This window comes from Primulina eburnea, chromosome 14 (genome assembly GCF_022965805.1).
Source record: "Primulina eburnea isolate SZY01 chromosome 14, ASM2296580v1, whole genome shotgun sequence".
In the NCBI taxonomy this organism is placed as follows: Eukaryota; Viridiplantae; Streptophyta; class Magnoliopsida; order Lamiales; family Gesneriaceae; genus Primulina; species Primulina eburnea.
Genome location: NC_133114.1, coordinates 24,745,269 through 24,769,048, shown reverse-complemented (window position 1 = coordinate 24,769,048; position 23,780 = coordinate 24,745,269). Strand labels below are relative to the sequence as shown.

The 23,780-nt window shown below is 39.1% G+C and overlaps 3 protein-coding genes across 3 annotated transcripts; 2 read left to right on the top strand and 1 right to left on the bottom strand.

The window, feature by feature from the left end:
* Window positions 1–996: 996 nt before the first annotated feature.
* On the top strand, window positions 997–5,522 carry LOC140812866 (RING-H2 finger protein ATL22-like). Its single transcript, XM_073171233.1, has 2 exons — window positions 997–1,749; window positions 4,834–5,522. The coding sequence occupies exons 1-2, from the start codon at window positions 1,038–1,040 to the stop codon at window positions 5,301–5,303; spliced, it is 1,182 nt and encodes a 393-aa protein (XP_073027334.1). The 5' UTR covers window positions 997–1,037; the 3' UTR covers window positions 5,304–5,522.
* Window positions 5,523–13,816: 8,294 nt separating this feature from the next.
* Window positions 13,817–16,420, top strand: LOC140811282 (uncharacterized). The gene has a single exon (XM_073169147.1). It carries the CDS (start codon window positions 13,817–13,819, stop codon window positions 16,418–16,420), a length of 2,604 nt encoding a protein of 867 aa, XP_073025248.1.
* A 5,724-nt stretch (window positions 16,421–22,144) lies between these two features.
* LOC140811281 (uncharacterized) lies at window positions 22,145–22,925 on the bottom strand. The gene is made up of 2 exons (XM_073169146.1): window positions 22,807–22,925; window positions 22,145–22,715 (listed from the first exon to the last, which is right to left on the bottom strand). Exons 1-2 carry the CDS (start codon window positions 22,923–22,925, stop codon window positions 22,145–22,147), a joined length of 690 nt encoding a protein of 229 aa, XP_073025247.1.
* Between the last annotated feature and the right edge of the window lie 855 nt (window positions 22,926–23,780).

Sequence of the window (23,780 nt, the reverse complement as noted above, 5' to 3'; positions counted from 1 at the left end):
GCTTTCACCCAACTACCATATTATAAAATTATTATTATAATGCTACTACAACTTAATAATAGTTTACACGACACCTTGACGTTTGCTTTATATTATATACTACGGACTAACAAGCATTTGGCTTGCGTCCGTTGGTTTTAAAACATACAATATTAGATAATTGTATAATTTGAACATTTTAAATTTAAATAACACAATATGATGTGATATTATTATTATTATTATTATTATTGTTATTCATTGTTATTGTTATTCAGTGATCTTATATTTTTTTTTTATTTTATCACCTTACTGCTTATGATAGGAGTGGGGATATAAATATAATTTTATATGATAAAAATTTGTGTGAGACTGTCTTACATTTCGTATTTTGTGAGACAGATCTCTTATTTGGGTCATCGATGAAAAAATATTACTTTTTGTGCTCAGATTATTATTTTTTATTGTGAATATCAGTAGGGCTGATATGTTTCAGAGATAAAGATTCATAAGACAATCTCACAAAAAAGCTACTCTTTTTTTGTATCATCTCACTACATTTTAGGAGCCAAGCTACCTCGAATAACAATCCTAACAACTTATGATAATAAAAAATACATGACTTTGGTTTTAATATTAATTATATAATCAAGTGATCATCATTATATAATTAACTATTAAGACGTTCATTTAATAACACATACAACCTACCGATATTTAAAAATAATATTTTCATTAATTTATTATCGAAAGGTAAGCTTAATTAATCCAAGTTTGAGAAAATTGAACAAGTTTTTGCCAAATTCAAGAGATTCAAAAATCTCGGTATATCGAGGTCGAGTTCGAACTCGAACACTAATTTTTTTTAAAATTAAAACATATTACTCAAAGTCAACTTATTTTATTCTAACATGATTGGCGTAATTCTAGTCTAAGTAAATACCGTGTTCAATCTGGTTAAATCGGGTGATCCTTTTCCATGTTTTAATTAAATATAAATTTTTTTTTCCAGATATTCTATAATAGTATGCCATTTTAGGAGACAGAAAGTAAGGAAAATGGAGACCGTAGGAAAATCCTTGGTATTTTCTTCTTCCCTCTTCACGTTCTTCTCCATCTTAGCTCAATCTTCTGATCCATGCCAACCGGAGACCTGCGACGCAGCCATCGGGCTGCTAGTCCGGTTCCCTTTCCGCCTCGTAAATCGGCAGCACCCCGGTTGCGGTTACCCAGGTTTTGACCTGTACTGCGACGGAAAGAACAGGACCATTTTGAATCTTCCTCGGTCGGGCGAATTCAGGGTAGACTACATTGATTACAACTCCCAGGCCCTTTTGATCAACGACCCGAATTCCTGTCTCCCGAATCGGATCCTGAGCTTCAGTCTGTCGGATTCTCCGTTCGCCCTAGCTTTCGCGAGGAGATATACTTTCTTCAACTGCTCTTCGAGATGGATGAACCACAGTTCGTCGTATACGTATCCTTTCGTGCTGTTGGATTGTCTGAGCGGGAGGAACTACACCGTCGTGGCGGCGAGGTCTCGGTTGTCGGCGGCGGATGTGCCACCGTCCTGCAGGAGTATTGCGAGCGTATCGGTCCCGCTGCAGTGGTCTACTTCGCCGTTTTATTGGGATTCGCCGGATTTGACGGAAGATCTAGAGCTGGTGTGGAGGGAGCCCGATTGCCGAGACTGTGAGAATCGGGGCGGGTTTTGCGGGTATACAGGTGGGCCGGGTCATGAAATCGGGTGCTCCAGTTCTTCCCAATCCGGTGAGTTTCTTTGGTTTCAATTTTGGGTGGCAGCCAGGCATTATTGAAAGACCGAAACTTTTTTTAAAAATAAATAAATATTATACTCCACATTTTGCAATATTTCATTATATACAAATTAATATCACATAATAATTTAATTATAATGAAATTTATTTGTCAAACATCCAAAATAAAAAATTAGAATTTAATTATCCAATATATATATTTTAATCAAGAAATACAATTAAAAGGAAAACAGATGATTTTATATTGGCCTGGTTGAGGCAAGAATTTGGCCCGGGTTGGGTTTATATGTATTCTTATAATTTTTTTTTCTTTTTTAATAAATTAGACAAAAATGACATGACACAATATACTATATATAAACTTATTTAATGAATATAAGTAAACTTCTATATTTCCTAATCCGAATATACATTGTGCTTGGTTCATTTGATTCCCACTCAAATTTAACCGAACCGGATAAATCGATTTGGTTTTTCGGATCGAATCGAAAAAAATAAAAAAATTATAATAATTTTTTTTATATGAGTAACGAGATAATGACCTAATTAATTTATGTTGACTATACATGTGGCTACTACGTGTATGTAATTAAATAAAGAAATATATATGGGTAGTTGGGGTTCACCACATTAAACAAATATTGTATTCTTCGAGATAGTAACTTTGATTTCTCTCTTTAAAATAAACAGCAACTTTTATGTTTAAAAAATAAAATTGTGCACCGTCATATATTTAGAATGAGTCTTTTTTAACTTGGATATGTTTTTTATATAAATATCGAGATACATAGGGATTATACTTGTCAAATTGGGTTAGGCCCGTCGGGCCGGCCCGCCCCGCTATAAAAATTGAGTGGGTTGGGTTGATAAAATAGCAGCCCGTCTGGAGGCGGGCCAAATGGGTTGAGCCCGTTTGGGTTGCGGGTCAAGACGGGTCGGGCCCAAACGGGGCGGGCTGGCCCGCCAAAGCCCGCCAAATTAATGTAGAATTATACATTTTTAAGTTTTATATAAAAATTGTAATAAGTCTCATGCGCCTACATCACTCTCTTATCTTATTTATTTTTTATTTTTCTCATGGGCCTCGCCTCCATCACTCACTCTGGTAAAATCTGAATCTCTGTAAATTTTATTCATGAAGCTAAAAATAATTTTTAACCATAGCAGGTGTTTGTGAACCCAAGAGCGGTTTCGTTTGAAATCCGACGAGTTGGAGTGAAATTTTTTGAACCCGATGGAGGTTTGCTAATTATGTGTATTGTTGAACAGATAATATTTTATAAAATTTACAATTGTCTCTTTTCTTGACTTTATGTTCTCTTCCACGTCTCAATCTTCATGTTTGGTTTAATCACTTTGCTTTTTATGGATTATGTTGTATGCTTTCTTAATTTCTTATTTCAATGTTTTTAAGTATTTTATGAAACTATTTGATTGAAATATATTTTTCTTCTATGTTTACTAGATTAATGTTTATCATTTTTTTATTTTAAAAAAAAAAAGCGGGTCGGCCCGCCTAACCCGCGGCCCAAGGTGGGTTGGGTTGGGTTGGCCATTTAGAGGCCCGCCAAAATGCGGGCCGGCCCGCCCCGCCCCGCCTAATGGCGGGTTGCGGCGGGTGGCGGGTCGGCCCGCCCCGCCAGCCCGTTTTGACATGTCTAATAGGGATGACAACAGGAGACGGGTAGGTTTACTATCCCATCCTTCCCAAATTATATTACCGTCTTTATACTCGTCCTCATTCCCACTTCTTTTGAGTTCGGAGACGTGATCAAATCTTTATCTTTGTTTCAAAAATATTAAAGTAAAAATTTGTGTGAGACGGTCTTACGGAACGTGTTTTGTGAGACAAATATCCTATTTGGATTATCCATGAAAAAGTATTACTTTTTATGATAAGAGTATTATTTTTTTATTGTGAGTATCAGTATGGTTGATCCATCTCACAGATAAAGATTCTTGAGACCATCTTACAAGAGACCTACTCAAATATTAATAAGACAATAGTTGGTTAGGAAAATCCCTGAATCCGTATCTATTAATATTATTACTATTAGGCAGTGTTTGGTTGGTAGGATTAGGTGGGTTTATTTTTTTTAACCCACCTAATCACCCGTTTGGTACACGTGATTATTTAACCAAGTCAATCCCTCCTATGAATGATTAGGTTATATTAGGTAGGTTAAAATAATACCTCCTCACCTCAAGGATTATTTATCCTACTCTTAATTCATCCTATTTTTTCAATTTTATCCTTCTCTTAAATTCAAACTCACCACCACTTCCCTCCACCGACCGCCCACCGACCACCGCCGACCGCCGCAGCCGCTAACGCCGACAGCCGCCGACCGCCGCCACTAACGCCGACCACCGACCGCCGCCGCTAACGGCGCCAACCGCCGCCGATTCAGGCCGGTCACCTCCGGCCGCCGCTTCCGGCCGACGCCGGATGCCGCCGGCCGTCGGAGCACCTCCGTTGCCGTAGTAAAGAAAAAAAAATTAAAGAAAAGGACAATTTCGTCATTTCATCAAAAAATTCAAAATTATCCCATACTTAAAAATCATACCAAACATAATACTATTTTACGTCATATATTATATTTCTATCACAATCATTTTTTTTATCATTTACATACTAATCATTAGTTTGTCTTATCCTTCCAACCAAACGTAGCCTTAGGGAGTTGATAGTTATACTTAATTTTATGTTCCATTTTATGTGTAAAATAAATGTCAAATTTATTTATAAATAAAATATAAGTAACAAAAAAAAAAACGAAGTGTAAATATCAACTCTTTTAATAATAATAATAATATTAATTATTGAGACTGATTTGGAGACGTGGATAATACTCGTCTCGAAATATTTCGGGGATTTAAAAAATCTCCGAACGAGGAAATTGGTCCTCAAACTCGCCTTGTTTTGAGTTTTCTTGCGGGGCTTATAATACAAGGAGAAAATTGTCAGAGACACACGCCATTATACACATTTTCATTATTTATTTAAATTTTTTTTTTTTGACTACATATATTTTATATATAAACTTACCTAATAATCCCACGATAATATGTGCAGGGCTTCCAAGAAGTGCAAAATATGGGATCATAGTCGGAATCGGAATACCGGGATTACTATGCATAATTGGGCTAGCCAGTTACTCCTTTGGAATGATCAAGGCTCGAACTCGTACTAACTCCGACCATTCAGCCACCACAGTTTCTGTACCTCAGTCAGTGGTCCGAACCATTGGTGGTCTGGACATGCCCACCATCGCCTCGTATCCAAAGACCGTGTTGGGAGAAAGCGGACGGCTCCCAGACCCGACCAATGGCACATGTCCGATTTGCTTGTGTGAGTACCAACCTAAAGAGGCGTTGAGGAGTATACCGCCGTGCAATCACTATTTCCATGTTGGATGTATAGATGAGTGGCTTAAGCTCAATGGGAGTTGCCCGTTGTGTCGGAACTCGCCTCCCACCTCAACCGCGACCCCTACTTCCTCGATTTCATTATCATCCTCGCAGTCGACACCCTCACATCACTGATAATAAACTCGGATTATACTAGGTATACATGATTTTTTTCCTTGTCAATTTTTGTATAAAATGAAGATATTTACATACCACTGAGGAGTGAGGAATAATTAGATGTAAGATTGAATTCAAATTTACACACAGCCACGAGTCAATGCTTATAGGAATGTTAGATAGCTTTTGTAAATTTGTAATACATATTGTTTACAAATGAGACACTTGTTTGCATAATTTGGTTTCAAATTTTTTGTAATCCTATTTATTTTATGTTTAATATTTAAATTGAGTGTTTGTGCATATTTTTCAAATTAGATACTCTCCGAAAGTCATTCACTTTTGTTTGTTTTTTTCAAACTTCTCAATGTTTTGAGTAGGTCTCTTGTGAGACGGTCTCACGAATCTTTATCTGTGAGACGGGTCAACCATACCGATATTTACAATAAAAAGTAATATTTTTTCATCGATGACCTAATTAAGAGATCTGTCTCACAAAATACGATCCGTGAGATCGTCTCACATAAGTTTTTACCCAATATTTTACACATTATACATATTTTACACATATGGTATGGGATATATGTAGTGTTTAGAGTACGTTTTCCTCGACACCTCAGTTCGGTCCTCGTAATGCTTTAGCGTGGGGCATTAAGACGGGAGTATTTGGTCTAAAAATTGGCGCTTAAGGTGTGTTGAAATTAATCTTGATTTGAGGGCCAAAGGGCCAGAAGAAATAATTAAAGAGAAACATACAAGAACGTAAAGCTATATACTTCATTGATTAGGGAAAAAAAAGAAGGGTACATGGTGATAAGGGGGGGAGGTGAGGAATATAAAACTACTCTAGATCTAGTCTATGATGTTGTCTGGGTCAGAGTCGATGACCTTTTTCATGTTCGGAAATTTACCGCTCTATCCTCGGGAAGAAGAACCGTCTCTTGGATTGGTTCTTTCAGCCCTCGAACCCGATCTTCAAAAAACATGAAAGCTTGGGCCCCAGGATCTGTTTGAACACCATGCTTTGCAGGATGGCTGCCTTCCTCTCCGCCCCACGCCTCCCCGCCCTTGTCTGCCTCCAACTATATGCGGAGAGCAGCCGCCATCACCCTGGCAATGTTCGTCTGCCGCCTGGGGTCAGGGGCGGAACCAGGATTCAAAATTACCTGAGGTTGGCTCCTTCCAATGCTGCATTTAATAAAAATAAATAATTAACTAAAAAATTTAAAATAAAAAATATGTAAACATTGACTTTATGAAAACATAGAACAAAAGTATTTAATATATAATATCTTCAAAAACATGAAGCTAAAACAATACTGAAGTTGAGCTCTTAGATTCTTCTTAGAATAAAACTCATTAATTATTAAATCGTTATCAATTTTTTCAATCAAATCTCGTTCGATGTAGATTACCATATAATATCCGAAAAACTCTGCTTCTATCTTGTTACGAAGAGCTGTTTTAACAAGTTTCATTGCTGAAAATGCTCATTCCATTGTTGATGTATAAACGAGGAGAGTTAAAACAAGACGAATCAACCTGTCAATTAAATAAATATATCAGATTCGATAAATAAGTAAAAGACTTAGATAAAAATGTATAAATCACTTGTCAATCAAATCGTAGATTCCTGACTTATTTGTCTCAATTAATCTTTGACATAATTCAGAAATAGTTGATAAATTCTAAAATCTTTCATGGCCAGCAACATCAAGTTTATAGTGATCCAATTCATTTTCAATTGATGCAAATCTTGTGAATCAAAATCAAGATAATAGAATTTCTCAGCAAGTCGATAGATATGATCAACATTAAGAAGCTTACAATTTTCTTTAGGTTTTAAAGCCCAACTAAGTTTAAGAAGTTCAAGTACCTCATCCTAGAATCTATTATTAAGCTCTTCAACTTGAAAATCTATTGCAGATGTAAATACATCAACTCTATAGTGGTGCTCAACTGTGATTGAATCATTATGTTGACAAGAACGGCCTCTACCAGATTTATAACGAGCTTACATGTGAGGTATCTCAATGTCATACTTGGATCAAACTTCTTTTACATGACTAAGTAGGAGATCAAATCCTTCTTCTCTCAAAGTATGAAACAAAGTCTTAGTCTTTGAAACATAACAAATGCGCATCTATCGCCATCATTATGTCAATATGACGAGGTATATTCATCAAATTATCAAGATATTCTATATCATTGTTATGTAGTGAAGTATTCCTATATGCATAACAAATGCGCATCTATCGCCATCATTAACTCGCTTCCAATATTTGAATCCATCCATTGTAAATGCAGGATTACGAGGATGCTTATGTTTAAACAAGAAGAACGGAAAACAAAATGCAGCATCTTTCGAAGGAGAGTACTCTAACCAAGTACATTTTTTAAACCAGTGACTTTGGAATAGTTGGTTTTGACTTCCACATATGGTCAGTGGATACTCATTCTTAATTGGTTGATATAGCCCCATCTTGCTATAAGCTCGTTTAATTTCATCCATTTTATTAACATTATATTTCCATATCAGAGTACGTAATCTCATATCAGATTCAAGAGAACTCATATTAACATCAATTCTAAGAAATTTGTTAAGTTGTTGATCACTGGGATTTGAAACATCAATATTGGATGGAGAATGCTCCTGACTTGTGAATGTCTGCTCTTTTTGTTTAAAAAAATGAGTCGATGGTTTTCCTTTTCTTCATTCTTGAGTTTTTTTCCCCTTGGTGACATCTAAACCATAAAATATCACTTTAGTTTAACTTATTATGGCTAATTGAATCAAATAAACATTACCGACACTAAATAATTGTTATTTTAATCCAATAAACCTCGAACAATTATAATTATTCCGAAACAATTCTCGAAGTTAACATTTGACAATCCTATGACATAATACATTTAAATATAAATTTTTTGCAGCCTTATGAGTTCGAAAATCCCATTTACATAATTCTCAGTTTTTCAAAAATTCATACAAAATTTCATAAATTTGCATTTATATTTTCTATAGCATCTAAACATCCAAATAATAAATAATTAACACTAAAAATCGAAAATCACAAATATAAAATCTGGAAATTTGATATAATACCCAAGTAAATTCCAAAAAATTATCAATACCTCAAATCGGATCAAATATAATACCTACAATCAATAATTTAATATAAATCGGTTATCGGAATTCAAAAGAACCAAAATACTCAAATTTTGAAACACTAAAATTTGAAATTACCTTTAAAATTCGAAATTTAACTTAGAAGAACAAGAACGAGTAACACTAAGATTTTCTCGTGATTTTCGGTGAAAACAGCGACCGATGGGCTACGACTAATTTCAAGATGACAAAGAAACTTCAAAAATTTGGTATTAAAAGAAAGCTTATGCCGTGGACTTTTCGAATCTACAATCGATTTTGAAAACCCGCGACCGACAGTGAAGTTACGACCATTTCAAGTAATGAAAATAAAGCTTATGCCGTGGACTTTTCGAATCTACAATCGATTTTGAAAACCCGCGACCGACAGTGAAGTTACGACCATTTCAAGTAATGAAAATTGTGACGGCTTGAGGGAGAAGAATGGAGATGACGCAGACGAGTGAAAGAGAAAAAAACTGATTGGGGCTAATCAACAAAATTTTTAAAATAAAACATACTTATTTTTTTAAAAAAATTAGGTGGAGCTAGAGCCCAACCTAGCAACATATGTATCTCTGCCCCTGGCCTGGGTCTCAGCTCGGGTAGCATCCATATTAGCCTGGTCATGTCCTTGGGGGACGCGAGAGGACTACCTTGTTAGAGTAGGTGTCTAGCGAGCTGTGTTGTGGCTTGAGATTTTTTGACTTTCATGTAAAAATTATCTTTTTTTAATATTATTTTACGATTTTATCTAATTAAGTAAATTGCTTTACATGTATGCTCATGCAAGCTACATAGATAAAATCTTTGAATATACAATAGATATCGTGATGTATGCCTCACAATGTAAGATCATGAACTCATTAGAAAGTGTATCATATGTTCTAAATAGGTTCCTAGTGGAATCAGCCGCCTAAGATAAGGATAAAGCTCGCTCGAGTTTGAGACTAATATATGTGATGTAAACGCAATTTTTCATTGGTAGGGACATTAAGATGTCCGTTCATTCAAATGTGCGTCATTTGATGAAGCACTGAACAACCTTCCCTCGGACTTTCCAAGTAGTTATCACTTATCGAGTGGAAAAGTCTGCGATTATGGTCATACACCATTAGTCTTTTAACTCGTGACAACATAGAGGCTCTGTGTATTAGTACTGCACTTTGACTCGTTTACCGACTCTATTGAGGGTCATCAGGTGACGAGCATTGTAGTTGGTGATTCACCGTTTGCTTACAGGTGAAGTTATCCTATGCGATCTGATGAGTTAATAATGCAAAGAATATCTGGTCAGAGTAATACATGTGCATTTTGGAAATATATTTCCTCACTTGCACATACCATGTCACTGTTGTTACTCAAAGATATATCACATCGTTATCAAATTCCTTTGCAACTCTCGATATACTAATATTTGTAGATTCGATCGGAATACATGAGTTGAAAGGACCATACTATATGCTAACAATAACATAAGGTTCTTGCAGACACTATCAGTTATACCTAGTGGATAATGTGACGATGCTACTAGACGCTCTTACCATGATCCGATGAGTGTGATCAGACTGGAGTTATGACGTTCTTGATCAAAAGGTTGATGAAAATAATACGGTGATAAGAACAAATGTTATTCTTAATCACAAAGTAGTTGTGAACCCATGGTTAAATGTATCCTTGAACCATTTGAGTGTGACAAAAGTATCAAATTCTGTGTTTCGGCCGAGATAGTCAAATTTTAAGAGTTGAATTTGATGACTGTAATTTGGTGTAGATCAAACAGATTGCTTATAAAAGAGTTTGTAAGTAGATTCCATGTAATGAAAGTTGTGGAAGTTAGCTTAATTGCAAATTAAGTTAGGAGAGTGGAACTGACTGTTCTAGTAAATGAGTTCACAAAAGTGACAGCTACAAAAAATGGATCAGTAGATATTTTGTCATTCGAAATTTTCAATTTTCATTATATGAATAAGATTTGTACCCTCGATATATCGGCGTAGTCTGATATTCAATTATGGTTATGACAAGTTCACAATTATTTATTTAGTGAATTTAGAATCTACCAATTAAATAATAATGTTAGTAGTAGTGACTAATATATGTACATGGTTTTCAGGTAATATTCCAAAGGGATCTAGAATTTATTAAACTACATGAGAATTTTAATTAATGAAAAAAGGAATCCTGATGGGATTATGATTATGAGTCTTAGTAGAATCTGTAAAATCCCGGATTTTATGTTGTCACGATAATATTTTTTTGGTATCAAGATGTTGGAGATTCTCAGGATTTGTGATTTTTTTTGAACTCAAGGATTTAAATAATATCATGTGTATCTTGTTTATCAGAATATTTGAGGATTTATTAAGGGGATTTTCGAAAATAATATTTGGAGAATATTAAGTGATTTTCGAAAATAGTAGATAGAGGGAAAAGTCTACACGATAAAATACAGACTGGGAAAAAGTTAAAATTTTAACTACCAGGATTTTAGGAGAATAATCAAAATTTAAATTGTGGAAAAATACCAATAAAATTTGGATTTAAGTCAGCAAATTTGTGGGATTTTAGAAATATAATTTTTATTATTTTAGGAAGTCAAAAATATACCGAATATTGGGAATTAGACACAAAAGTCGAAATTTCACAGACTGGGCAAGGCTTAATTTCGAAAATTAGCTTGGATATAATTATATATTTTCGAAATTTAGGATAAGAATAAAGGTAGATTTGATCACGATTTTAGATAAAGATTTGATTCAGAATCAACGCGATTTGATACACGATCAGGATAGCAGCCAACCCCTATAAATAGGAGGGCATGGATCTCGAAAATTCACACCAATTCTCTCTCAAATTTTCGAGAAACACACCTAGTTTCTTAGGATTTTTCTCGTTCACGGCGAAGCGCTGCCGCAGTCCAGCCACCGGAGTTTTACGTTTTTCTTCAAGAAGTCTAAGGTAAGTGGGCTTGTTTTAAAATCGTTGCATTTTTTGTAACATGTATTTCGGTGCATGTATTTTCGGTTTTATTAAATTTCGGTCGAGTACAATTCTGTTCTACCCCTTCTGGTTATGATTTCTGCATGAAGTTTATGTTGACACTGTGAGGATCCGACTGGATATGGGAGGGAATCCCAACTATGACATGACCCTCATACGGTGGGGATATAACCGATTCGGCCTCGCCCCCTTAGAGGAATAAAAATTAGGGACTGACGTCAGTAAACCATTGAAAGTAGAGGAATCTCAGTGTCAGGTCAAGTATACGAATGTGATATGAGTCAGATTATGCATGGTGTGTGTGTGTGTAAATTTCGAATTTTTATATGCATGTTGTTGTGTACTCGAACGGCCCCCACTTGCTGAGTATTTCCCCAAAATACTCACCCCCCTTACACCTCCCCAGATAAAACTGAAGATAAATCAGAGGAACAGGTCGAGGAAGAGGAGTCGGACCAGTTTTGGGGCTGGTGAAATTATTATATTCGAATTATGCTGCAAGATTTAAGGATTTTAGTTGGTTTATTTTAATTGTAAACGCTTCCGCAATTTATTCAATTTATTCAGTTGTAAAGACAATGGTTTTTGCGAATTTATGAAATAAACTGGTTTCGGTTTATACTGTGCTACGAGGCTTGTCGTTTTTCGATTTTGTGATTGATGAGCGACGCCGGTGTCAATCCCGAGTTTCGGGGCGTGACATTTTAGTGGTATCAGAGCCGCCAGGTTCAAAATCCGAGTGGAAAAATCGAGTTTCAAAAAAAAAAAAAATTTCGGAAATTTTCGTGTTTCGGCCAAACAGTGCCTTAGCGAGCCGCCGCGTTCTTCGCCGATTCCGGCCGTTGCCGATACCCGTTTGTCGATCGGAGACCATTTCCAGAATCGTCTCGACGAAACGAACCAAAGCCCTCAACCAATTTTGGATTTCGCGTCCGTATGCGACGAGAATTTTAGATCTACCAATTCTCGTATAAACCCTAAATCGCCGATTTTTGTTTCGTTCAATTACCCTATCAATCTTACTCCGATTTTAAATTAAATTTTACCGAACGATATATGATCCATGGGTAACGTTTAGAACCAATCAATTTTAGGATCGGATCACGAAATCAAAAACCCCCAAATTTGAGATATTTAGCGAGTTGCGCACGTTTTCGGCCAAATTAGAAGATTTTCCGGCCGAATTTTGACGTTCCGTCACCGGTTCCGTGACCCTTACGCCGTCGCCGTCATACGCTTGTGCTCCGACCGTTATCCGACGAGTCAACCCGGCGAGTCAACTCGTCCGAATTCAGCGAGTCAACCCGCCGATTTTATTCTCCTATTTTCGGGAAATTTTTATTTTTCGAAAATATTTAAATTTCGATACCCTGCTCTATAAATTCTTGATATTTATTCTGTCCTATATTTTTTATATATTCTGAGCATTTCCTTTCTTTATTGTTCCCAGGAAATGTCTCGTACGCGTCTCACCGCCCGTAAGAAAGTGACGCCTATTGCTCTCACCGAATCGATTCAGTTGGATGGCCACCAATCTTACGCGCACACCCAGAATGTTAGGAGTTCTAACGGATGGGCCCTCAGGAACCATGAGAAGACCATCAGAAGGAGTCAACTAAGAGGAGACAACAGGTGGAGGACCTGACGACCAAGCTGGAGGTAAAAGAGAAAAGAATCAATGAGGTATTTGAAATGTTCCAGCTCGTCAACGAACATAATACCGAGCTTCAAGACTCACTAGTCACAGCACTGCGTCAAGCCAAGCAGGCAAGGGAGGAAATGGATAAGCGCATTACCGAGTTAACTGAAGCACGAAAGAGAGATAAGCTGAGGATTGACGAGTCATGGGACGTGGTCACGCAACTATCGGAGTGTAACCAAAAGTTTATCAAGGAGATAGACGAAAGGAAGGAAAGAGAAAAGGTGATCATTCAGAAGAAGGATGCAAACTGCGCGCAAGTAAGAAGTGAGTTGGATATTGCGGTAGGAAGAATTCTGACTCACAAGGAGCGGATTGAGGAGTTGGAGTCAGAAAATCAAGACCTCCAGATGCATCTTGCAGAGTTCTTGGACCCCGAGATGCCAGAACCCGAGGAGGAAGAAGCCCCACCTGATATGGCAGTGGGAAATGGCGAGATAGCAGATTAGGACATTTAGTGAACCAATTTTCTTTTGTTTCCGTTGTTGCTACATTTCTTTTGTTCAGTACATTTATCTATTTTTAGATTTGGTCATGTTCATTTATTTAGGTTGGTCTTGTTCATCTATTTTGAGAAATCAATAAAATATTTTATTTGTTCCATTGATTTCAATTTACTACTGCGCAATCTATTGCATAAAACCTACTCGTACAAATTCTTAGAACTTGCGATTGTAGGAAATGGCTGGCAGACCTCCAAGACAGAACCGCAACCCACGTTACGCTAACACTGATCGCGAGAACAGGCAGGAAAATGAGCAGGAAAATAGGCAAGAAAATCGACAAGAGAACGGACCACCACCTGCAGTCGGCCTAAGCCGAGCCGATCTGATGGCTATAGCCACCATAGTGGCGACCACACTGCAAGGGTTGATAAACCCAAACGCTAATCAACCACCTCCTCCACCACCGCCGAATGGAGTCAAATTCCATTATGAGTCCCTTCGCAAAAACAGGTGTCCGATCTTCGGAGGGGATGCCGATCCTGAAGTTGGCCAGAATTGGCTAAAGAATGTCGAGACTCAACTGCGACTATTGGAAGTCCCCGAGGCACTCAAAGTAGATGTGGTTGTGCCTTTCTTAGAAGACAGAGCAGCTAAGTGGTGGGAAGCAGTCTCACCAGCCATGATCGCTACCGGACCAGTCACATGGCAGAACTTCCGAGAGACATTTCTGAAACAGTACTACCCAGCGGAAGTCAGATTGCAGAAATTGAGTGAATTTGAAAATCTCACTCAAGCCCCCGATATGTCAGTGGTGGAGTACACATCCCAGTTTAATGCCCTTGGGTCGTATGCTCCGGCAATCATGGCGGATGAAGTTTTGAAACTGCACCGGTTTAAGAGAGGATTGAACAGTCGAATTCAGTCAGCCCTAGCAGTTTATCAGGCCGCCAATTTCTCAGATCTTATGGGCGCAGCTATCCGAGCTGAAACAGACATACGCCGCAGGGAGGGAGAGTTTAAGAACAAGCGCCCTCTTGCCAATCAGTCTGCACAGGGTGGACAGAAGTTCAGGAAACCGAACCAATCAGGCGGACCATCTTTAGGGCAAACCTCAGCAGCCAACTACCAAGGACCCAAACCGTGCCCAAAATGCGGTTTCAGACACCCCGGGGAATGTCGAAGGGCCAGTGGAGCGTGCTTCGGATGTGGAAAACCGGGACACCGAATTTCTGAATGTCCTACCGCCACCAATCAAGCAGCTGGGCCCAACAGGGGAACTGGGCAGAATGTGGGAGCTAACCCCAACAAACCAAAAGAGAATCAGCCTAACGCTAGAGTGTTTGCTATGACGCAAGAGGAAGCGGACGACGCAAACGATGTCGTGTCAGGTACCATATTTATTCAGCAAGTGCCTGCTTATGTGTTATTTGACTGTGGAGCTACCCATTCGTTTATGTCAAAAAGATTTGCTAAGAAGTTAGGATGTAAGCCTGAGAAACTAAACGAGCCCTTTCGAATAGCTACACCTACAAGTAGGGCCATTGAAACGCACGAAATTCACAGAGATTGTAAAATCAGTATCAATAATCAGACTTTTAGCGCCGACTTGATACAGTTGATCATGGTCGATTTCGACATCATCTTAGGGATGGATTGGTTAGCCAAAAACAATGCAATAGTAGATTGTAAAGGAAAGGAAGTCAAACTCCGAACCCCAGGTCAGGGAGAGGTCGTGTTTCACGGTAAATCCAAGAAACGAAAATCACTCCTTTCCGCTTCACAAGCATGGAAGGCCATGAAATCCGGAGAAGACCTCTACCTAGCTATGGTCAGCGAGGTGCAAGGAGAAGTCGAACTGAAGATAGAAGACATCCCAATAGCATGTGAGTTCCCGGATGTCTTTCCAGAAGAACTCCCAGGGACAGTTCCGGACCGCGAAGTCGAGTTCGAAATTAATCTAACTCCAGGTGCAGCACCAATTTCCAAAGCACCTTACCGGATGGCACCAGCTGAACTCAAGGAGTTAAAAGAGCAACTCCAGGAATTGCTGGACAAAAAGCAAGTTCGACCTAGCGTGTCCCCATGGGGAGCACCAGTACTCTTTGTAAGGAAGAAAGATGGGAGCATGAGACTGTGTATCGACTACAGAGAATTGAACAAGATTACTATCAAGAACAGGTACCCTCTCCCGAGAATAGACGACCTATTTGATCAGCTTAAGGGAGCCGCCGTATTCTCTAAGCTAGACCTGAGGACGGGTTACCATCAATTGAAGGTCAGGGCAGAAGATATTCCCAAGACAGCCTTTCGGACAAGATATGGGCATTTTGAGTTCACAGTGATGCCTTTTGGACTGACCAACGCGCCTGCAGCCTTCATGGACTTAATGAACAGAGTCTTCAAACCCTTCCTGGATCAGTTCATAGTGGTATTTATTGACGACATTCTCGTCTATTCTCCCAGTGAAAAAGATCACGAAGAGCATCTCCGCATCGCACTACAGACTCTAAGGGAGAAAGAACTCTACGCCAAGTTGAAGAAATGTGAGTTCTGGCTGAAAAGTGTATCCTTTTTAGGGCACGTGATCTCAGAAGCAGGAGTATCAGTGGATCCCAAGAAAGTCGAGGCAATTACAGAGTGGCCAAGACCTAAGAACGCCACAGACATCAGGAGCTTTCTTGGACTGGCTGGCTATTACAGAAAGTTCGTTGAAGGTTTCTCTTCAATCGCCATACCACTGACTAGACTCACGCAAAAGAATTCCAAGTTCATCTGGGACGAAGGTTGCGAGAAAAGTTTTCAGACATTAAAGAAAAGCTCGCATCCACGCCAGTACTAGTCTTACCCACGGAAGACAAGGAATTCACCATCTACAGTGACGCTTCTAAGGATGGTTTGGGATGCGTACTAATGCAAGAGGGAAGAGTGATCGCCTACGCATCAAGGCAGCTGAAACCGCACGAACAGAACTACCCTACTCATGATCTGGAGCTAGCGGCGGTTGTCTTCGCCTTAAAAATCTGGAGGCACTATCTCTATGGTGCTAAGTGTGAGATTTTCACAGACCACCAGAGCCTCAAGTATCTGTTCACCCAAAAGGAGCTAAACATGAGACAGAGACGGTGGATTGAACTACTGAAAGACTACGACTTGACTATAAGCTACCATCCGGGTAAAGCAAACAAAGTGGCTGATGCGCTAAGTCGGAAGGGCCCAGGAAAAGTGACTCTAGCTTCCCTCTCAGCCCAGCCATGTCTGCGGGAGATCGTCAAATTAAACCAAGATCAAGACCCAGCACTGACCAAACTAAAAGATCAAGTCAGAGAAGGAAAGTCTCAAGATCATCGGGTTGATGACAAGGGGACCCTATGGATGAAAGGAAGACTGTGTGTGCCCGACAGTGACAACCTTCGTCAGGAGATAATGGCAGAGGCACATAAGTCGAAGTTCTCAGTCCATCCAGGCAGTACGAAAATGTACAGAGACCTCAAGAATAGCTTCTGGTGGAATGGCATGAAAGGAGATGTAGCTGAATTCGTCTCCAGATGTCAGACATGCCAGCAGGTCAAAGCAGAACACCAGCGACCTGGAGGATTACTGCAACCCCTGGAAATTCCCGAGTGGAAATGGGAGCATATTTCCATGGACTTTGTGGTGGGATTGCCGAAGTCCAGGCAAAGCCACGACGGTATATGGGTGATCGTAGACAGACTCACAAAGACTGCACACTTTCTACCCGTTCGTATGAATTACAGTCTCGATAAGTTGGCTTCGCTGTATATGGACAACATTGTGAGATTACATGGGGTGCCAGTGAGCATCCTGTCTGATAGAGACCCGCGGTTCGTCTCGCGTTTTTGGAAGAGCTTCCAAGGGGCCATGGGAACGAAAGTCACTCTTAGTACGGCCTATCACCCTCAAACCGATGGACAGACTGAGAGAACAATTCAGACCTTGGAAGACATGCTGCGAGCATGCGCCCTAGAATTCGGTAACCATTGGAGCACTCACCTGCCATTGATCGAGTTTGCCTATAATAACAGCTACCACAGCAGTATTGGGATGGCTCCATATGAAGCTCTGTATGGAAGGAAATGTCGGTCACCCCTATATTGGGATGAAGTGGGAGAGAAAGCCATAGTGGGACCTGAGCTTGTACAGATAACCATAGACAAGGTTACAGTAGTCCGAGAGAAACTCAAGGCAGCTCAAGACCGACAAAAGAGTTGGGCAGATCTGAAAAGAAGGCCAATAGAATTCAACGTTGGCGAGAAGGCCTATGTAAAAGTGTCGCCTATGAAGGGAGTTGTCCGATTCAGTAAAGCTGGGAAGCTAAACCCTCGCTATGTAGGACCCTTTGAAATTTTGGAGAAAGTGGGCACACTGGCATACAGACTGGCCCTACCGCCAAACATGTCCAGAATTCATAACGTCTTCCATGTATCCCAACTACGGAAATACATCTCAGATCCAAGCCACGTGTTGGAGGTAGAGCCACTCGTAATCGAGAGTAACTTGGGAGAAGAGCTGAAGTACGAAGAAGTTCCCATCAGAATTGTGGATTCCAAGGACCAAGTACTTAGGCGACGAGTCATTCCATACGTCAAGGTGCAATGGTCTAACCACACTGAAGGAGAAGCCACGTGGGAGCTAGAAGAAAATATGAGGAACCAATACCCGTATCTTTTCTCAGACCAAGCCAACCCAAGTTTCGAGGACGAAACTTCCCATAAGGAGGGAGGGATGTAAAATCCCGGATTTTATGTTGTCACGATAATATTTTTTGGTATCAAGATGTTGGAGATTCTCAGGATTTGTGATTTTTTTTGAACTCAAGGATTTAAATAATATCATGTGTATCTTGTTTATCAGAATATTTGAGGATTTATTAAGGGGATTTTCGAAAATAATATTTGGAGAATATTAAGTGATTTTCGAAAATAGTAGATAGAGGGAAAAGTCTACACGATAAAATACAGACTGGGAAAAAGTTAAAATTTTAACTACCAGGATTTTAGGAGAATAATCAAAATTTAAATTGTGGAAAAATACCAATAAAATTTGGATTTAAGTCAGCAAATTTGTGGGATTTTAGAAATATAATTTTTATTATTTTAGGAAGTCAAAAATATACCGAATATTGGGAATTAGACACAAAAGTCGAAATTTCACAGACTGGGCAAGGCTTAATTTCGAAAATTAGCTTGGATATAATTATATATTTTCGAAATTTAGGATAAGAATAAAGGTAGATTTGATCACGATTTTAGATAAAGATTTGATTCAGAATCAACGCGATTTGATACACGATCAGGATAGCAGCCAACCCCTATAAATAGGAGGGCATGGATCTCGAAAATTCACACCAATTCTCTCTCAAATTTTCGAGAAACACACCTAGTTTCTTAGGATTTTTCTCGTTCACGGCGAAGCGCTGCCGCAGTCCAGCCACCGGAGTTTTACGTTTTTCTTCAAGAAGTCTAAGGTAAGTGGGCTTGTTTTAAATTGTTGCATTTTTCGTTACATGTATTTCGGTGCATGTAATTTTCGGTTTTATTAAATTTCGGTCGAGTACAATTCTGTTCTACCCCTTCTGGTTATGATTTCTGCATGAGTTTATGTTGACACTGTGAGGATCCGACTGGATATGGGAGGGAATCCCAACTATGACATGACCCTCATACGGTGGGGATATAACCGATTCGGCCTCGCCCCCTTAGAGGAATAAAAATTAGGGACTGACGTCAGTAAACCATTGAAAGTAGAGGAATCTCAGTGTCAGGTCAAGTATACGAATGTGATATGAGTCAGATTATGCATGGTGTGTGTGTGTGTAAATTTCGAATTTTTATATGCATGTTGTTGTGTACTCGAACGGCCCCCACTTGCTGAGTATTTCCCCAAAATACTCACCCCCCTTACACCTCCCCAGATAAAACTGAAGATAAATCAGAGGAACAGGTCGAGGAAGAGGAGTCGGACCAGTTTTGGGGCTGGTGAAATCATTATATTCGAATTATGCTGCAAGATTTAAGGATTTTAGTTGGTTTATTTTATTGTAAACGCTTCCGCAATTTATTCATTTATTCAGTTGTAAAGACAATGGTTTTTGCGAATTTATGAAATAAACTGGTTTCGGTTTATACTGTGCTACGAGGCTTGTCGTTTTTCGATTTTGTGATTGATGAGCGACGCCGGTGTCAATCCCGAGTTTCGGGGCGTGACAGAATCGAGTTAGGCTATTTTTATTAATATGTTATCAAAGGCTGATAATATGTAATATAACCATGCAAGAAAATACACAAAATCCTCCTTTCTTACACAAGAAAATTTTCGGCCAACTTGAATTTAAAAGAAAAATTTGCTCGCCCTTTTCCACAGCCAGATTTTTGAAAATTTGGCAATACAATCTCAACACTAAATCGTTTAGATAGCTAGTGTGATATAAACGATGAACTCAATATCTGATCGTTGACCTTATTTCACGATCAAAGAAAAAAGAAGATCAGTTTGTAGGGATTTGCAAGAAGAGCCAAATCCGTTAACCACAAACTGGTTTGATGTTCAACATTAAATACGCAAAGGTAAACGACTCTACACACCCTATGAGTGTTTTAAATCATATGAATCTCAATAAATGTTTTTAACATCAAAGTATTTTAAACTTCCGCTGCTCTTGGGTTCGAGAAAACTATAATCCTACCGGCCTCGGAGGGTGTAAGGCTCGCCCACCTCGAGTTCAGGGGAGGGTAGGTCCATCATAGGATTTTCTAGCTAAGGCCCCCATAGTCCTAGTGTTTAACTCATTGCACCGATGGTTGGGTAGAATCTGAGTTGGTCAAGGAAATCATGGAGCCAAGTGATTTGGCAAGAAAGGCAGAAGGATGGAGGGGGTTTCATGAAGATGTAATTATCTTTACACCCCATGTTAGAGTTAGGCATTCGATCTATGAATATGCAGGAAGGATTGAAACCTATACAAAACAACCTGTCCTTTCTTAAAGGCTAAGAGATTAATAACGAGATCGAGATAGCGAAAGAGGAAAAAGGCTGAAGCCATGTGTCTAAAGGAGTTCGGTTTCATTTGGCTAAGGGGGAACCCGGAAGTGCCGACCTATGGCTTGGTAAGAGGACGAGATGGTAAAACTGAGGCTCCCTAGAGTTGGGCCTTTAAGAAAGTATTGTAGCCAAGGGGAAGGATGTGTGTTTGGTCGAACGTGGTGAGTAAAATGATCTCATGGTCATCAGAGATGCACCTGAGCCAACGAAGAGCTGCTTCTTCTCGAGAACCTTCTTGGATGCTTGGGTATGGTACCATGATCCGGAGGAAGTAAGTAGGACAACTGAGTGTGGATGGGGGTAGGGGATCATATAGGGTTGGGATGGTGAACATGGGGACGAGGTTGGTGACTAGGAAATAAGCAGAGGGACCGGTTCCCTAAAAGCATAGAGAGAAGTGAAGGGGCCGAGATCCGCAACCTTGGGGCGAGAATTGGGCCGAGTCAAAGCTCGGGTTGTGGTTCTCGCACGAAAAGGCCGGATGGAACTCCGCTCCACAGACTCATCCTGTGTCAACCCTCGGGTGTTAGCTCCCCTAACGCATATTCCAGAATAAATGGGAGTATAAGACATAACTGAAAAAGGGAACTTACTAGGAGGGAAGATGAGGTAGGGAAGGCTGAGCTACTCAGATGAAATCTGAGAAGTGCAAAATTGTGGAATGACAAGTGGTGAGGAATTCATACGGGCGAGGGAAGTTGATCGTGACTATTGTTGCGGGCACATCCGATATTTTTTATACATAAAATTGTCTTATTTTCTGGTAGCCCGTAGCTCTATTTGTCAATATTAGCTCAACTGTGATTTAAAAAATTCTAGTCCAGGTAGAAATGAAAATCTAGCTCCGCAATCGGTTGCGGGTCGATATGGACATACACGATCGCCTTGGGAAGTGAACGCTTCAGCTTAAGAAATATAGAATCAGGCATTAATTGTAAGCCTAAAGCATTTTAGGGATGACGTACGTCGGCGTGTCAGACCTTTTCCGCCTGAATTTGAAATGTGGATTAAGGGCATCCGCATTGGTGGGTGTTATAACACCCACCACCTCATCAAAAATCGTGGGGTCCACATGCCACATACACATTATATTAACACATCTATTCTCCCACATTCATTTTAACATTCACACTCATTATTTGTAGGTCCCGCTGTCCAATCATTCATCTTATTCTTATTTTACATTAAATATATTCACTTTCAAATTTTTTAAGAAATTTGAATTATTATTATTTTATATTAATAATAATATGTTTTTATATATTTAGTACGTAAAATAATTTAATTTTATGAGTATCATTTATTTAAAATTAAAAACATATTATAAACCTAAAATAAAACGGTACAACATAAAATAATAAATAACACTTGCATAAAAATATTAGAAAATAAATTAAACTTAAGAGAAGATGCAAAATACTAATTGCTCGGAGAGTTACATTAACGAAAATGAAAATTACAACAAATGAAAATTACAATAATTGAAAATTACAATAACTGGAAATTAAATATTCCATCTCCCCCTAATCTCTTGACATAGACGTTCGTGGATGATAAGTTGCTCATATGTCATTTGCGAAGTATCCTTCGAAATGATTGCATATTCTTTAAGTTGAACTTTGGCCATAGCAGCTTTTGCTTTCATCTCCTCTACTTCGAGTTGTTTTTGTTTCATTTCAACTTCAACTTTTTTCATGCTTGTATATTCAGTAAACTTTGCAAACATATTGTCCAAGTTTGTTGTCATACACTCCATGTCCGATCTCGTTTTACCTTTTCCCTTTCTTTTTGCTGCCTTCTGACCCATTGGACGATTTTCTTCTTCGATTAGGTCTACATGTAGACTCGCATTTTGGTTGGATGAGGTGTTGCTTGCTCCCGACTCCGAGGTCCTTGCCTTCTTCGTGCTAACAAGGTGATCAAAGGATTGCAGAGTAAACATTGGACGGTCTTTTACGATCCTCCACACATACTCAAGATTAAATGCGATGCCGTTATTTTCCTCACGATATTTTTCATACGCAAATCGTAGTATATCCTCATCACTGTGACCGCTACGATATGCACTATGAATACTATTGTAATTTGCATTGAAGCGATATACTTTTTTTTGGATGGTATTGTGCCTGTGCGATCGTATGACACTTGCACTTCTATTGGGTGTACCTGCGGGACACATTCTCCAAATTTACGACTTCAGTTGGGGATTCACGGTCGGACAATTGAGTCTCTGGAACGAAAGTCGGAGTGGCCGGTTCATTTTCCGTCGGAGAAATAAATGGCATACTGGTTGCATGTGGATTAGATGGATAGTGTGGTGGATATGGATTATATGGATAATTTGGTGGATATGAATTGTAAGGATAATTTGGTGGATATGGGTTATGTGGATAATTTGGTGGGTATGGAAAATATAGATATTTTGGTGGAATTTCCGAATTTGGGGAAGAAGTATTTTCTTCCGGATTTTTTGAATAACTCACGAAATTTCTAAAAAACCCTCGGTTATTTTCATCCATTTTGGAAGAAAGTAGGATTTAAAAAATTGGTATGTTTGTAGAATGAAGAATTGTATAGTACAAGATGTCTATTTATATTGAAATTTGCAACAGCTATATTCCAACGGCTATATTCACCAACGGATACTTTAAACTAAAAGTAACAACGTGTAGCGACGGGTTTTGAAAATCCGTCGCAAATAGCGACGGGTCCAAATTTTTTGACCGTTCACTAAATATAAAATATAATTAAAATAATTGAAAACACGTGGGGCCCGCGTGACAGTAAATCGGCGACATTTTCTATAAAGCTAGCGACGGGTTTTTCAAAAACCGTCGCTAAGTTTGAAATTTTTTTTAAAAAATAATCTGACACACGGGTCTTCATACAGATGAACGCCCAACCCTCTCTCTCATGTGAGTGGACGTTGTTCGCCCACTCACATTGGAGAGTGGGTGTTTAAAGGGGTGTTATAACACCCCTTTAACACCCAATGCGGGTGCTCTAATGGTGCTTATGTCCGACCAATTGACTCATGTTGGGACACAGAGATTGTTGCAGCCTCGTTGCAGCCTGACATGGAGGGGGACTGATGATAATTGGATAGGTCGTGGGGTCCCACAAGGTCGGACGTCCGGGCT

What these genes read in the sequence shown, in the direction of transcription:
- LOC140811282 (XM_073169147.1), top strand. Translation starts at nt 13,817, where the DNA reads ATGGCTGGCAGACCTCCAAGACAGAACCGCAACCCACGTTACGCTAAC.
- LOC140811281 (XM_073169146.1), bottom strand. Translation starts at nt 22,925, where the DNA reads ATGCCATTTATTTCTCCGACGGAAAATGAACCGGCCACTCCGACTTTC. An exon ending in TTGGAGAATGTGTCCCGCAG is followed by an intron (nt 22,716 to 22,806) that starts GTACACCCAATA and finishes AAATTACAATAG; the next exon opens with TATTCATAGTGCATATCGTA.
- LOC140812866 (XM_073171233.1), top strand. Translation starts at nt 1,038, where the DNA reads ATGGAGACCGTAGGAAAATCCTTGGTATTTTCTTCTTCCCTCTTCACG. An exon ending in CTCCAGTTCTTCCCAATCCG is followed by an intron (nt 1,750 to 4,833) that starts GTGAGTTTCTTT and finishes TAATATGTGCAG; the next exon opens with GGCTTCCAAGAAGTGCAAAA.